This window comes from Lampris incognitus, chromosome 13 (genome assembly GCF_029633865.1).
Source record: "Lampris incognitus isolate fLamInc1 chromosome 13, fLamInc1.hap2, whole genome shotgun sequence".
In the NCBI taxonomy this organism is placed as follows: domain Eukaryota; kingdom Metazoa; phylum Chordata; class Actinopteri; order Lampriformes; family Lampridae; genus Lampris; species Lampris incognitus.
In genome coordinates, this window is record NC_079223.1 from 36,998,161 (window position 1) to 37,015,546 (window position 17,386).

A 17,386-nucleotide genomic window follows, 5' to 3' on the forward strand; every position below is an offset into this window, starting at 1 on the left:
GTCAGAGTAACATATACCCCGACACCAGGTCGAACACAATAGTCCCTTGTCAGCCGCATGATCCCGTCTGAGAGACAAACCCTCTCCTCTACCAGTTCAGCTTCAGCTGATGTCCCACTCTGTATGAGCTGGACGCGAACACATGGCCCTGCGACATATCGAAAGCAAAGGTTCGACTGAGCTGAAATCAGCTGTAAGGTAGCCATGCATACTCTGCACAACTGCAAGGCAGTCCCCTTGACGGTGTTCAGTGTAAAGACAAGGCCTACGCCTCAGACTTTGAAGTCGGTTAAGTTTATCCAGACGCATTGACACACCCACCCTCTGTCTCCTAGTTCCTGTCCGCCCTGCTGGTGACTGTCTCATGACACGTCTCAGGAATGTGTCGGAGAGCCAGCTCAGCTAGCACAGCACATGTTCCCACAATGCAGTGTGCATTATCACACGGTAAAATAGCTATCTGCAAGTCCCATCAAGTTACATGCAGAACATCCTAAGACACTTATTTAGTGCCAGTAGGAGTTAAATACACTATTTTATGAATTGGAAATAAAAGAAAATAAAAGCTGTTAATGCTGTCGGTGAGTGTAAAAAGGCTTCGTTACGGGACCCTTTCTCACCAAGTAAAATTTCAGATTAAGTATAATTACTATTAAACTTGAGCTGATGAACAGTTCTGACTGAAACCAAATAAATGAATAAAGGCCCTCCAGGTCTGATTCCTGCATTCAAAAACACAGGTGTCCCACTGGCTGAGACTTGAACACTTTAATAACATTTACAGGGGAGGCAAGGGGATAGATAGCTACCACATTCCTCTTGAAAAGTTGACAAGAAGCATCCCTTTTGTGAAAAGTCCCAACCAACCTCTTAATCCCATTTGGGTCACAGGCCCTAGTATGACATTGTTTAATTGATATTAATTGAATTCTGTCAATTGTTACAATTCTGCAAGATTGCACTGTTGTTCTCGTTCAGTAAATTTAAAAGAGCAGAAGAGAGGTAAACGTGCATTTGTCAATCACTTGACTGTTTAAGCCGAAAACATTTTAAACATATCTCGGTGCATGCTTTTCGTGGGTTAAAGCTGGAAATCTCTAGGATTCTGCATTATTTTTATCCATTTGAAATGTGATGACGTGGTGGTTCTGTTGGAGAATCGATCAACATTACACTAGAACAGCGTTCCAATATAGTTGGATGTGGGAGCCAGAGAGAAATAGACCTGTCAACACTGAATTTCTCAGACTACAAACAAGATGTAGCAGCCGTTGTCAGGGGCGTAACTACCATATTTGCAGGGTATGCAGCTGCATAGGGGCCCGCGATGATTTGAGGCCCGCCCTGCACAGCCGAATATGGCCAAGGCAGGTTGCAGCAAGGCGGCTAGGATTGGAAGCTCCTGCGATGTTAGCATCTTTGTTATGGTACGGGAACCCACTTCGATCAGCAGCGCTGCTAGTGGCCGAAAACTCCACAGTGCATCTTCAAAGGAAGAATAGACGTGTTCCCTTAGTTACACGCACCAAATGTGCGTGCGCAGACTGTGAGGCAAAAAGGGGCCACGAGTCTTGTGTTTTTAAACATTACCACGTTCATTTCAAAGAGATCATCACCGAGAAATTGATTTAAAACCAAACGAGATGCCTCACAGTTGTTGCGCTGTCAGTTGTACAAATCGTAAAGATGGTAAAAACAAGCATCTGCATTTTTATCGCATGCCGAAAGGGGAAAAAACTCCAATCGAAATAGCAAGAAGACAGGCGTGGATTCATGCGATCCGTCGGGAGGACTGGAAGACGTGGTCAGAAGAGCAAATATCAAATGCGAAGATTTGCGGAGAACATTTCATATCCGGTATGTATCCGTTTCTTACACAAATAAGTATTGTGATTGAACATATGTAAGTAACAGCTCTGTGATACTGTCCTAGTAGAGCAACTGCCAAACCAGTTTGAGTTGTTAATGCCTAGCATGGCCGGATTAACCCACCAGGGGACCCCGGGGCACGCACGTCCATTGCTCCCCCCCCCCGGCCCAGTCAGATAGGCTACGCAAACAATACTAAACATTGTTAAATGTAAAACTAATGCAAATACCCAACATGGTAGTGGACGCTATGCCAGTCTGCATGGGACAACACAATTTTGAATCGCAAAACGACGAACAGAGACGAGCATAGCAGCTCACAGCATCGCAAACATGTTGCAAAGCCTTCTTCCCACTTACAACGGTTTACCAACAGGAAATAAATGTTTGTTTCAGAGCAAATAATTTAGTGAAATATGGGCATATTTTAGTAAAACTATCTGTTTAATTATTTTCCAGTATGGGTATTCTAGCTAGCACATTTGTTTAACTATACACAATGAAACAACGAATTTGATCATAAGCATCGAGTTTGCGCTATGTCAGAATTTGTTGCACTCCCAGTGCTACAATATTTGAGAGAAGATTTTAATGAAATGCCTATTTGAAACGTCATGTCCAAATATTGTGTAAATATCGAGGGGGAATCTTTTTTTTTCATCAGAAACCACAATAATATGTAAATGTTAAGTCAGGAACGTCAGTTACTTAAATGAATAGTAGGTGAGACAAAGAGTACAGTGTTCCCCCAAACCAGGCTGGGCCCCACTCACAGAGGTGAATGGGCCCATGGAGCGAGCCATATATACCCGCAAAAAGGCATTCTCCATTAAGGTTTTTACATAAAGTAGTCTGTAGCAATCTATAAACTATGAAACACGATAAATAAACTAAAACTATTCAATTAAATGAAAGAGCGCATCTTATCATTGTCATAAATTTACACATAATATGCAATGATTGCTGGGTAATACTGCACGCATGTTGTTGTTGTCCTATGTTAAGTCTCAATTCGATCATGCGACGAGACTATACAGTAGCCTACAGCTAGTTTAAATTAGACCAGTAACGCTAACTAAACTGACAGCAGGCAGCATGGAGTACAAACACAGAAGCCAGGAGAGTGCGCCTATGATGCAAATAGCACTTATTTATTATTTATTTGACTTGTCAATGTGCGGCGCTTGTATACGTGTTGGTGCGCTGTCACAATAACGTTTACGTAGGCCTATGTGTTGGTGCGTCGTCACCGTTATGTTTTCATCTATGTTTAGAGGTGAAATGGTGATCTGACCTATTACTATAGGGCCCGTTTTGACCATCTTGCATTAGGGCCCGCTGCTGATTCGTTACGCCCCCGGCCGTTGTGGCTCATGCACCATCAGCTCACTAGTAAACAGTCTTCACCCTTGTTAAAATGCAACCCTTGAGGGTGTCCCAGTAGCGTAGTGGTCTATTGCGTTGTATAAAAATACGGGGATCGCCGGTTCAAATCTGTGTTACCTCCGGCCTGGTTGGGCGTCCCTACAGACACAATTGGCCATGTCTGCGGGTGAGAAGCCGCATGTGAGTATGTGTACTGGTTGCTGCTCTAGCGTCTCCTCTGGTCGGTCGGTCGGGGCGCCTATTCAGGGAAGGGGGGGGACTGGGGGGAATAGTGTGACCCCACGCACTACGCCCCCCTGGCGAAACTCCTCACTGTCAGGTGAAAAGAAGCGGCTGGCGACTCCACATGTATCGGAGGAGGCATGTGGTAGTCTGCAGCCCTCCCCGGAACGGCAGAGGGGGTGAGGCAGAAATCAGGATGGCACGGAAGAGTGGGGTAGTTTGCCAAGTGCAACTGGGGAGGGGAAAAAAAGGGTGGGGGGTGCAATCTTTGGACCAGAGCTAACGCACACAGTCTAAACTTCATCACACTACAATGTCATTGTTATACACTACCGATCGACTGTCTAACAGAAGCGTTGCCATACTGGCAACCACATCATAAGACCTGACTCCATGATCCAGATGGATATCATAATGATTTATTAATGGAGAAATGTCAGAGATGGCAGCTTTAATGTAATGGACAAAATGCTGAATTCTTGAAATGCAGCAAATGTACATTGCAAATGAGAACATGGCCAAGCCTAGCACATTTTTCTAGAACGACACCAGGTTAGATGTGATAAACAGTGTTGAATTTATGGAAGGATGTCTAGTGATTTATTTCCCTGTGTTGCTTTACAGCATCTCTAAAGCATGTCCATCATGGATGAGCTGGGATTTCTCCCAGATGACACGTAGTCCAGAGTTGAGTTGGATGTTGCAAGAAGTGGTGTGTGGTCAGTTTGTGGAAAGAGGCAATGCCTTGTGGTATTTTCAACTGCTAAATATCCCTACAATCTGCCTTTCCCCCCTCTGTTTCAATGAGCCCAGAACTTAAACACCAAGTGGGAGTACTGGTGGGAAAAATGAATGGAATGGGAAAATTGTGAATTAATCAATTTTTTTGGAAGTTGATTACAAGTTGTTTGTGCAGTTCAAGCCTACATAGCAAAGGTCTACTGTTTTTCTCTTACCTTTTCTTGTACATGTAACTAAGTGGTACATCAGATCATTTGTGCTGATAGTATCCCAACTGTTCCATCACCATTTTAGTTTTGAGGGTTTTTTTCTCTCTCTAAACATTATCATGTAAACTTTAGTCTTCATTTTGTCATACTATTTTGCCAAGAAGTCAAACCAAAACATGACACATTCCAACCGACTTTATTTGACACCAGTCTGGCTGTCGCTGTGGACAATTTTGAGATTAAAGCTGAAGAGTTTCCCATGTAATCAAACACAGGTTTGCTAACCTGCACAATTTCACTTGTGTAGATGTAGAACATGTAGTTAGACTGAACAGACTATGTTGGCAATGGTTATTACCATCAAAGATGTTAAGAAAAACTTGTTCATATGTATAAGGTTCAAATGTTTACATCCAGATTGCAGCAAGGCGGCTAGGATTGGAAGCTCCTGCGATGTTAGCATCTTTGTTATGGTACGGGAACCCACTTCGATCAGCAGCGCTGCTAGTGGCCGAAAACTCCACAGTGCATCTTCAAAGGAAGAATAGACGTGTTCCCTTAGTTACACGCACCAAATGTGCGTGCGCAGACTGTGAGGCAAAAAGGGGCCACGAGTCTTGTGTTTTTAAACATTACCACGTTCATTTCAAAGAGATCATCACCGAGAAATTGATTTAAAACCAAACGAGATGCCTCACAGTTGTTGCGCTGTCAGTTGTACAAATCGTAAAGATGGTAAAAACAAGCATCTGCATTTTTATCGCATGCCGAAAGGGGAAAAAACTCCAATCGAAATAGCAAGAAGACAGGCGTGGATTCATGCGATCCGTCGGGAGGACTGGAAGACGTGGTCAGAAGAGCAAATATCAAATGCGAAGATTTGCGGAGAACATTTCATATCCGGTATGTATCCGTTTCTTACACAAATAAGTATTGTGATTGAACATATGTAAGTAACAGCTCTGCGATACTGTCCTAGTAGAGCAACTGCCAAACCAGTTTGAGTTGTTAATGCCTAGCATGGCCGGATTAACCCACCAGGGGACCCCGGGGCACGCACGTCCATTGCTCCCCCCCCCGGCCCAGTCAGATAGGCTACGCAAACAATACTAAACATTGTTAAATGTAAAACTAATGCAAATACCCAACATGGTAGTGGACGCTATGCCAGTCTGCATGGGACAACACAATTTTGAATCGCAAAACGACGAACAGAGACGAGCATAGCAGCTCACAGCATCGCAAACATGTTGCAAAGCCTTCTTCCCACTTACAACGGTTTACCAACAGGAAATAAATGTTTGTTTCAGAGCAAATAATTTAGTGAAATATGGGCATATTTTAGTAAAACTATCTGTTTAATTATTTTCCAGTATGGGTATTCTAGCTAGCACATTTGTTTAACTATACACAATGAAACAACGAATTTGATCATAAGCATCGAGTTTGCGCTATGTCAGAATTTGTTGCACTCCCAGTGCTACAATATTTGAGAGAAGATTTTAATGAAATGCCTATTTGAAACGTCATGTCCAAATATTGTGTAAATATCGAGGGGGAATCTTTTTTTTTCATCAGAAACCACAATAATATGTAAATGTTAAGTCAGGAACGTCAGTTACTTAAATGAATAGTAGGTGAGACAAAGAGTACAGTGTTCCCCCAAACCAGGAGTTTGCCTTGGTATGAGGAACGTCATAGAACTGGAACTGACTAGATGACACTACCTGGTGCATCATGCCCATCTGATTAGCTCAACACAAGTCTGCTGCCCTAGTATTTTAATCACGTCAAAGACAGAAGTGGAGTTTCCATGTGTTAACTGCAGGAATGTTCAGCCAATGATTCCCTTTGTCTGATGAAGAAACTCTTTATTTTCATTAAGAAAGGCTCAAATGCTTCTCATGGTGGCAACGTAAACACACAACACAAGGAACTTAACCGTTTGAAAATTCTTGAGTTAAATAAGAATACTTGCTGCAACTGTATTAGCTCTATGAAAAGGGCGTGTTGGATGTTTTTCATTTGCTGTGGAATGCTCTCCGAGCTGTTGGTTAACAAGAACTCCACCAAAGCTCTGAGCATTCCTCAAGCTAACAACTAGCAGCAGCCCACGCACCCAAAACCTCCAGGGGATGTAGCACACACACCCACACACACATATCCTTACAGTTACACACACACACACACAACACACACACACCCACAGACAGGATCACTCCTATACACATACAACACACACACACACACACACAAACACACACACACACACACAGGGTCACTCCTATACACATACAACACACACACCCACACACACATATCCTTACAGTTACACACACACACACACACACAGGATCACTCCTATACACATACAACACACACACCCACAGACAGGATCACTCCTATACACATACAACACACACACACACACACACACACACACACACACACACACAGGATCACTCCTATACACATGCAACACACACACCCACACATCCTTACAGTTACACACACACACAGGATCACTGCTATACACATACAACACACACACACACACACACACACATACAGGATCACCCCTATACACATACAATACACACACACACACACACACAAACACGCACGCACACACACACACACACACACACACAGGATCACTCCTATGCACATACAACACACAGCAGCACTCCTTTATACACCCAAACCCACACGAGCACTCCTTTACACACACACACGCACACACACACACACACACACACAGGATCACTCCTATACACATACAACACACACACACCCACAGACAGGATCACTCCTATACACATACAACACACACACACACACACACACACACACACACACACCCACCCACACAGGATCACTCCTATACACATACAACACACACACACACAAACAGGGGCACTCCTTTACACACACACACACACACACACACACACACACACACACACAGGATCACTACTATACACATACAACACACACACACACACACACACACACACACACACAGGATTACCCCTATACACATACAACACACACACACACACACACACACACACACACACACACACACACACACACACACACACACACACACACACACACAGGATCACTCCTATACACATACAACACACAGGAGCACTCCTTTACACACCCACACCCACACGAGCACTCCTTTACACACACACACGCACACACACACACACACACACAGGATCACTCCTATACACATACAACACACACACACCCACAGACAGGATCACTCCTATACACATACAACACACACACACACACACCCACACAGGATCACTCCTATACACATACAACACACACACACACACACAAACAGGGGCACTCCTTTACACACACACACACACACACACACACACACACACAGGATCACTACTATACACATACAACACACACACACAGGATTACCCCTATACACATACAACACACACACACACACGCACGCACGCACACACACACACACACACACACACACACACACACACTGGATCACTCCTATACACATACAACACACAGGAGCACTCCTTTACACACCCACACGAGCACTCCTTTACACACACACACACACACACAAGCACTCCTTTACACATACAACACACACAAACACTCGCACGCACACTCACAGCAGCACTCTTTTACACACACGCACACAATAGCACTCCTTTACACATACAACACACACAAACACGCGCACACATGTGAACACACACACACACACACACACACACACACACACACACACACGTCCTCTCAGATAACACACACACACACACAGGACATATTCTTACAGTCACACACAACCTTAAAATATACACACACAGGGCAAACTGCACATGGAGATAAGACTGTAAAAGCTCATGTGTAAAAGGGGCCAAACCATTCTGCTACCCCTCCTCTTTTTTTGGCCTGCAGCAGCAATATTAGATTTTAGAGGATTCAAATGAGCTCTCAGAGCTCATTTGAATCCTCTAACCCTCCCACTGTGTGAACAAGTATGATTTTCACAATTATGTCAACGACTTTAGCACACAAGCTGTCAGAGGCGCACACAGTTTGTTGCAGTTATCCATGACAACACACAGTGGAAAACACCCATTTGCTTTATTCCATTATCATCAAAGGCAAATTTGGAGTACAAACATAAGTAAAAACATTGTACATACAATCTACAACCAGAATAATGTTGCAGTGATATTGGACATCTTTACTCGGTCCAGTTCTTTTCCTGTGATGAAATCAACACAAAGAGACGGTTGTACATGATGCCACAGGGGACAGTTTGCCGAATGACTCCAATTCATCTGTTGCTGAGTTTATTTCCCTCCGATGTTTTGACCTTGTTTCCTTTTGAAACACTTTTTTTTCCTGCATTTTCCCTCCCTTTTCTACCCAATTGTATTGGGCCAACTACCCAATTACCCTGCTCTTCTGAGCCGTCCCGGTCGCTGCACCACCCCCTCTGCTGATCTGGAGAGGGCTGCAGACTACCTACCACATGCCTCCTCCGATACATGTGGAGTCGCCAGCTGCTTCTTTTCACCTGACAGTGAGGAGTTTTGCCAGGAGGGCGTAGCGTGGGAGGATCACACTATTCCCCCCAGTTCCCCCTCCCGCCGAACAGGTGCCCCGACCGACCAGAGGAGGCAGTAGTGCAGCGACCAGGACACATACTCACATCTGGCTTCCTACCCGCAGACGGCCAATTGTGTCTGTAGGGACGCCCGACCAAGCCAGAGGCAACACAGGGATTCGATCCGGAGATTCTTTTGAAACACTTTTAAACACCCAGCAGATGACTTGTCTGGACAATAAACTTGTGTTGTTTGACCACTGATACAACTGTGGGGACACACAAGCTGTATACTGTAAAATTGAGGGCAAGATTATGGGTTTGTAAAAACAATAGCCATGACCAGAGTGCATAAATATCGAGCAGGAAGCTGACCTCAGTTTAGATCCCGTCATGTCCCTGATTGTCTCAATTGTAGGACAGAAAACTGACATTTTCTCTCAGCTACATTGACAGTTCCTTATCACAAAGTCACTCTCGGGTTTAACAAGTCAAATTGGTTTTCAGGACAGAATCTCCTCTGTACAGTTGGTTGCCTGCCATTGAGTCTGATGAGGATCAGGCTCGAGACGACGGCCAAAGAATATCTAGCCGTTCTCCTTTTCTGCATGCTAACAATTACCTAGGTCTTTTAAGTCATTAGAGAAGCATTCCCTTTAAAAAAACAACGTTATCTGTATAACGGCTCAGATGACGTGCTCACTACAGACACATCATGGCCATGGAGCCAGTCTGACAAGTGGACCTCCTCTTTTTCTCCAAGGGGACTGAAACACAGAAGGGTTTTTTGTAGAAGTATAACTGTTTTTAATAAATTAAATTCTGTTCTTATCCTTTTGTAAACAAGTTAAAGGATTAAAAAGTTCCCTAGTCTTAGTAAGATGGCCGTTGCATACAGTTTGTCTTCAAAGGCCACAGGAGATGCTCTGGCTCTGAGCAATCATGATTAAAATCATGTGATAATGACCTTGTGACATAGGACCAAAGCAAATATGCTTGTTTTTCTCCAAGGTCCAAGACAAAGAAAATTTGGTTTTGTCACGCAAACTGGATAGCCTCAACCCAATCTCACCAGTCAAATCTGTGTTGAAATAGGGTCTGGCTTCCTCACATTGAGATGATTTAAAAAAAGTTAGCCTGGAAAAAAATTGACAGTCCAATCACAGTTTGGATATTGATCAAGGAACACTCCATAGTTGAGATGCTATGCAACAGAACTGAAAACAACAATGGCGGCAGTTGTGAATGGTAGAGTCAGTTGTGTTGGCAAGCAAAATGAGTCGCATGATGCTCTATCACGAAGTGCAAGCCAGTGTCACCTATCATCATGGAAATCACTCAGTGATGTCAGATTAATGAGCGTGTCTCTGCAACAATCACCATTTACAATTCTGCCACATTACGTAGCTCCTCTGGATAAATCTCTACGATGCGACCATTTTTTGGACAGGCCAACTTTTTACAAAATCTCTCAGATGAAAGGTAGGCCATATCTAATCTCTCGAAATATCAACATGGTTGACTTGCGACACCTGGTTCACATGGCTAGGACTCTAGCTCATCACTACAGATTTAATGAAAGACAAGCGGCTTGTGGTCATGTGGGAAACCCCAAGAGAAAGACCCGTGACTCATTCTGAGCTCAACCTCAACTTAAAAAAAAAAAGCCAGTCCTGTCATCAATCACTGAGATATGGGGTACTGAACAGCTTCTCGTTTTTCTTGTCAAAAACTGGGTAACAGCTAAAGACAAGATGATGTAACAGAAAAATGGACTGTCCTCTCAGTGTTTCCCCCCTAGTGGTTTATTCAGCCATGATTTAACCTCAACCCTAACAAATAAGAAACTAGCAATGGAATTTATCTTCATAGTCGAAACCCATTTCTGACCAATCAGATTAGCTATCTGAACAACCGCTGCATCAGTACACATGCTGCGGAAAACCCAGCAGGGTGTGTGGTCCAGACCCCGTACCCAGCAGCACTGGCGTCAGTCTGAGCAGGTCTCTGAGAGGAATACCCAGCCGACTGCAACTCAGTAACAAATCCCCAAATGACCTGCTCCCTGAGAGAGAGGGACAGAAAGAGAGAGAAAGAGAAGAGGACAAAGAATACAGCTCTATAAATCAGGAGACAAAACTTTACTCAGATATTACTTTGTAAAAGGCAGCATGACTAAAAGAGAGAAAGCAGTGTGAAAAGTAGACACTCCTCACTCTCACCGGTGTCAAAAGTGTATGCCCTTGAGTTGTTGTGAGGTTTTATGGATAAAATACATCTCTAAATAGCTTAAGATCATATACTATATACATGCATAAATTTCTCGCTATTTCCGTGTGTGTGTGTATGTGTGTGTGTATGTATGTATGTGTGTGTCTGTGTTTACCTTCGATCTGACTGTGCTTGTTCCTGAGGCAAGGAATAGAGTGGTAAACCAGGAAGCATGCCAGCATGCTGGACCGGGTGTCCTCACCCCTCATGTAGGCCCTCAGCACTGACATGTTGTCTAGAGAAGGACACACACAGGAAAACAAGCTTACTTCACCCTTTTATCTTAGTCAGTGTTTTCAGTGTTGTTTGTCATCATTGTCTTGTGTGTGTTATCTCTTATGTGTGCTACTGTTGTGTGCAACAATGTTGAAGTTTTGTTATCTTTGGGTGTGAACAGGTGTTGAGCGTGTCTTATCTATTATTATGACTGCGTCACTGTTACTTGTGTGATAAACAGTGTTGAGCATATCATTTCGTGTCATGCTTGTACACCAGTGCTGATTTTGTAGTTATAGTTTGTCTGTTTTTGCCTCTAATTTGCACTTTGGTGGTTAGTGTATCACACCTGAGCTGCCTGACAAGATTAATGGTAGCAGATCTTATCTCATGTTGAATGGTCCACAGTGGGACTGAACCGTTAAATATTTCTGTCTATACATTCTAATGTAGGTTCCACAATGTTGTATCTAAATTTTCAGCAAATATGGCCGAACTGTAGAAGTGTTATTTGTGATTCTTTTCAAATTGTAACCATTCAGAAATGTGAAACAACAAAAATAAAAGCAAGCAAGACAAAAATTTTTGAATAGAAAGTTAGTGGATGCACAGCATGTTTGCAGACATTTGACATTTCTACTGCACTCAGCAAATATTTTTCACTGCAATTGTTGCGTAGCTTGCTGAGGACTCGGTTTCTGAATGCAGAAATAGGGGTGGGTTCCTTATCTTGATCAGTAATACTCAGCAAATCCTACTGATACTTATATTCAACAGTTATCAATCTTTATTCAATCTGAAAATTTACTTGCTTTACCTGTAACAAATTAATTTTGTAGGAGATGAAAATAGTCTAGAATCACGCTTTGAATCAGGGAAGCAAAGGCTTCACTATTAATAGTGTTGTCCCTCATAATCGACAACACAATTTCTAGCAAATAAATCACAATCTCTTTTGTGATTACTGTGAGGCCCTTTTCAAGATGGTCTTTGAGTCATAAAGAGCGAGTCAGTCTACTCACACCCAACTTCAACACCACATTGACCTGTGATTAAAGACAGGTCCCACACAAAGCTGTCATGAAGAGAAGCAGGACATCTAAACAAAGCTCAAAGGTAAGATCAAAACACCTCACATTACATTCTTATTATTCAGAACTCAGGCAGTGTTGAAACATTTTATTTCATTCTGTTAAACATTTCCTTTGAAATGTCTGCCAGTGTTCACAAGCCTTGTATGTGACGGTTGACATCCTGTTTATAGTGTTTGTGTGATCTGGTCCAACGACCTCACCTGATTCCCACGCCTTTCACTGGCACTGTCTGTGGGAATACGTATGGGTGATTGTGCAGGTGAGGGTGCATGTGTCTGTGAGAAAGACGGTGCATGAAGGGAAAAAGGGAATGTGAGCAGCTGAATGTGAGCAGTTCCTGATATCACTGAGAATGGTTAAAAAGCGATAGGAGAGAAAGGTGAAAGGGAGAAAGACATGTTTGTTAATGAAATTGTTTGTTAATGCACCAATGCATGTTCACAGGTGTGTGTAAGAACACACATTGCATTCGTGTGTTACACCCTAGAGACAGGTTAGAACATATCCTGGCCATGAAAGACTCACAAGTATTGGACTCAATACCCGTTATAGTAATATTTCACTTGTTTCAAAAGCAACTAATAATAATGTCTTTAGTACATTTAATTGTAATAAAGATACTAAAAGATGCTTCACATTGCAACAAAACAAAAGCATCAGAACAGCAATCAAAAATTAAAATCCACAGCATAAACAAAAAGAAAAGAATGAAAGAAATGTCGCCAAGAGGAGAAACAGCAGCAAGGGAGGGACAGCCAGAGATATTTAAGAGTTTCAGACAGCAAGTTTAAAGAAGTGTGTCTTTTGTGGTGGGTATTAAAATGTCTAATGTGTCTAGTGAGAGTGAAGGGGATAAAATTAATGTAATATTTACATAATAACTGTCTACTCCTGCACCACACTGTTAAGTATTCATGAGAAATGGCCTGTGGGGGGGGGGGCGATTCCTATGTCTGGTGGTTTTTACTCTAATCACTCTGTAGGCGTGCCAGAGGGTAGGAGTTCAAACAGACTGTGTCCTGGGTGTGAGGGGGTCTGTGCTGATTCTGCCCCTCTGTTTCTGGGCTCGAGATGTGCACAAGACCTGCAGGGTGGGCAGGAGAGCGCCAATGATTTTTTCTGCTGACCTTACTGTTTGCTGCAGTCTGTTCCTATCCTGTTTTGTTGCTGTTCCAATCCAGACTGTGATGGACGTGCACAGGACATATTCAGTGACTGCAGTGTATAATTGGTTCAACAGCTTCTGCGGCAGAACAAATTTCCTCAATTACAGAAATTACACCCTCTGCTGGGCCTTTTTGAGGATGGAGTTGACGTTCGTCTCCCACTTTAGGTCTTTGGAAAGTTAGCTTGCAGAAACTTGAAGGTCTCCATGGTTGACACAGGGCTGTTGGATATTGTGAGAGGGAGTAGTGCTGAGGGTGTCTCCTAAAGTCCACTGTTACTTCCATACTCTTGAGCATGTTCAGCTCCAAGTTGTTCTGACTACACCAGAGCACCTACCATTCAAACTCCCACCAATATGGAGACTTGGCACCATCCTGGATGAGTCCAATGACTAGTGTCGTCTGCAAACTTCAGGAGTTTACAGCTGGGTCCATGGAGGTGCAGTCATTGGTGTAGAGGGAGAAGAGCAGTGGGGAGAGGCTACATGCCTGGGGAGCACTAGTGCTGACTGTCCGTATACCACTTCCCCCAGCCTCACCTGCTGTTTTCTGCCTGTAAGGATCCTGGTGATCTACTGACAGATGGCGGGGGATACAGTGAGCTGGGAGAACTTGGAGGAGAGGATTTCTGGAATGATGGTGTTGAATGCTGAGCTGAAGTCTACAAACAGGATCCTATGCATATGTCGCTGGGCAGTCAATGAGTTGCAGGATGTAATGCAGTCCCACGTTGACTGCATCATCCACTGACCTATTTGCCCAGTAGGCAACTGCAGGGGGTCCAGCAGGTGTTTTGTGTCATTCTTCAGGTGGGCCAACACCAGTCATTCAAAAGTCATCATGACCACAGACGTCAGAACGACAGGCCTGGGGTCATTCAGTCCTGTAATGGAGGGCCTCTTTGGGACCTGGATGATGGTGACACATTTGAAGCAGGAGGGGACGTCACACAGCCCCAGTGATCTGTTGTAGATCTGGGTAAAGATTGGAGCCAGTTGGTCAGCACAGGCATTAAGACAGGATGGGGGGATACTGTCTGGACCTGGTGCTTTCCTGGTTTTCTGTCTCTGGAAAAGCAAGCTTGTATCCTCAACACATATCTTGAGTTCAGTCTGAGTATCAGGGGGGGTAGAGTATCGGAGTTGCCAGAGGTGTGATGGAGGCTGTTGCCATTGGGCTGGAGTGGGTGAGGGGTGTGCATTTGTCTCTCCCAAATCTGCAATAGAAGACATGCAGGTCATCAGCCAGGTCTTTGCTTCAGCATGGGCGGATGGTCTTCTATAGTTTGTGATGTCTTGCAGGCCCCACCACAATGACAGGGTCATTGGCTGAAAACCTGTTTTTCAGCTTTTCAGTGTAGCTTCTTTTAACCACTCTGACCTCCTTTGTCAATGAATCTCTCGCCTCCTTGTACAGGGCTCTATCCCCACTGCTGTAGGGATCCTGCTTGGCCTGCCGAAGTTGTCTTAGCTTGTCATGGCTGTGAACCATGGCTTGTTATTGTTGTATGTGCAGAAGGTCTTGGTAGGCACACATGTCTCACAAAAGTTGATGTAAGATGTCACAGTGTCAGTTAATTTGTCTAGGGTGCCAGTTGCACCTTCAAATACACTCCAATTGGTGCAGTCAAAACAGTCTTGTAGTTCCTGCTTTGCGTCGCTGGTCCATTTCTTCACTGTTTTAACCATAAGCTTTGCAGTTTTAGTTTCTGTCTGTAGGTTGAAATAAGATGAACCAAGCAGTGATCAGAGTGCCCCAAAGCTGCCCGGGGAGAGAGCGACATACATCTTTAAGAATTGTGTAGCAGTGGACAGTGTGTTATTTTCCCTGGTGGGACAATTAATATGCTGTCTGTATTTTGGTAGATGGTGGTTTAATTTTGCTCTGTTAAAGTCCCCAATGATTATGAAAAGTGAGTCCGTATATTTTTATGGTGAGGGAACAACCATCTCTGAACCGAGCGGGGGGGGGGGGGGGGGGGACTAAGAGTACATCTGTCACCATCTTACAATGCTGTGATTGTAAACATCCCCAAATCCTCTGTGAATAGTACGCATGGCCTTTGAAACTTTGGTTAATGGTCACACCCATATTTGCATATGAAAATGGTCATTGGTGGACTTCCGGTTTAGCAAGCGAGGAGATGGCAGCCTAGGAAAATGTGCTCCCGAGAAAGTTAAAAATTAAAAGCTGACTACGACTCAAATCTATGAAAACTTTTGATTCAAGATTGTGGGCTTCGAAAATGCCTAATAAAAAGAAGTCAATGAAATTCGAGTTTCTCGAAGAAGATGGAGTCAGCCAGGCTTCCCTGGCTAGCAGCGCTATGGAGGCTAATGATATACGAACGGACATCGCTGAAGAACAAACAGACAACGTGAACTGGGGCTCATACTGAAAGAATTGAGGGAGTTTAGGAATGATAACAGTCAGCAGCTGAAAGTAATTCGAGATGAAATAAACAAAACTAACACGAGAATTGGGGAGACGGAAGAGAGGATTGATGTGGCCAAAATCCGAATTCAAACTACGGAGGAGGCTGTAAAGGAGCTGCTGAAACTTCAGATTCATCTGGATGCTAAACTGATGGACTTAGAGGTCCGTTCCAGATGAGACTATATCAGAATCTATGGCATTAAAGAGGGACTCCAGAACTCTCCGTCAATGGTTTCCTTTGTAGAGCAGTTGTTACGGGAAAACCTGGAGCTCCCTGTCTCTTTGGAATTATGACTTGAAAGAGCGGCCTAATGCCAAAGCCGCCCTTGGATGACTCACTGGCGGAGGAAGCGACCGGAGACATGGGAAAGAGAGGGCTCTCAGTGGCTGTAATCAAACACCCAGTGTCTCTTCTTGATCAGGTTCAGCGTTTATCATGGCACACGAACAGGAGACCGGGGAACCAGTGAGACAATGGCAGACTTCTGGACTACAAGGAAAGGCTCCAGGCTTTTAGGTGCCAGGACGCAGTGTGACTGTACATGACTTTGAAAGAACTGGAAATTGACGTTTACTGGTAAGCCAAGAGAAGAAAAGAGGGCGAGTCTCTATTAAAAAAGGGGGAGCCACAACACGATCACTGGCCAGAGGATCAGCAACCAACTGGTGTGATATCTCCCTGTCGGCCAGTATGAGTGGCACCTGCCCTTGATTGGCCTGTGATTAGGCGCAACTGTGCTGGGGATTATTTGACCGGGTGCTTTGCAGACATGCCTCGTCAAGTCTTGGAAAAGCTTAGCATTGGTCTGCGGATCCCCGTGTCTCCTGAACCCTCGTCTGCCTCCTCTGTGTGAGAGGGTGTTTTGTGTGTTTAGTATTTTATGTTAATTTGTGTTTGCATTTGTGCCTGCCCTGTTTGGCAGTGGTTTTTGGCTATTGTATGTTTTCCGGAGTCCAGTAAAGCGACTTAGTACTTAACAACTGCCTCTGCCTCTTCTCTGCGATTGGGTCCAAACGCATAGCGTTACAAGCCGAGGACATAGTTATCAGTCATGGGATAACAGACTGTAAATAATTACTGTATACTAGAGTAGCATCTTGTTGGCGATGACTATGAATATAGTTTTAAGGGTCGGGGGTAGTTCCTTAGCCATCGACCTA

At 43.9% G+C, this 17,386-nt stretch overlaps 1 protein-coding gene across 1 annotated transcript in view; it reads right to left on the reverse strand.

Annotated features, from left to right (window-relative positions):
- Positions 1-8,567: 8,567 nt before the first annotated feature.
- Positions 8,568-17,386, reverse strand: part of anapc1 (anaphase promoting complex subunit 1) — a 206,103-nt gene continuing 197,284 nt past the window's right edge. Inside the window, exons 52-53 of the mRNA XM_056291362.1 lie at positions 11,429-11,548; positions 8,568-11,107 (exon numbers count right to left, since the gene is read on the reverse strand). Coding sequence (XP_056147337.1) covers positions 10,965-11,107; positions 11,429-11,548 — 263 coding nt within the window. The 3' untranslated portion in view covers positions 8,568-10,964. The remainder of the gene's footprint in view (positions 11,108-11,428; positions 11,549-17,386) is intronic.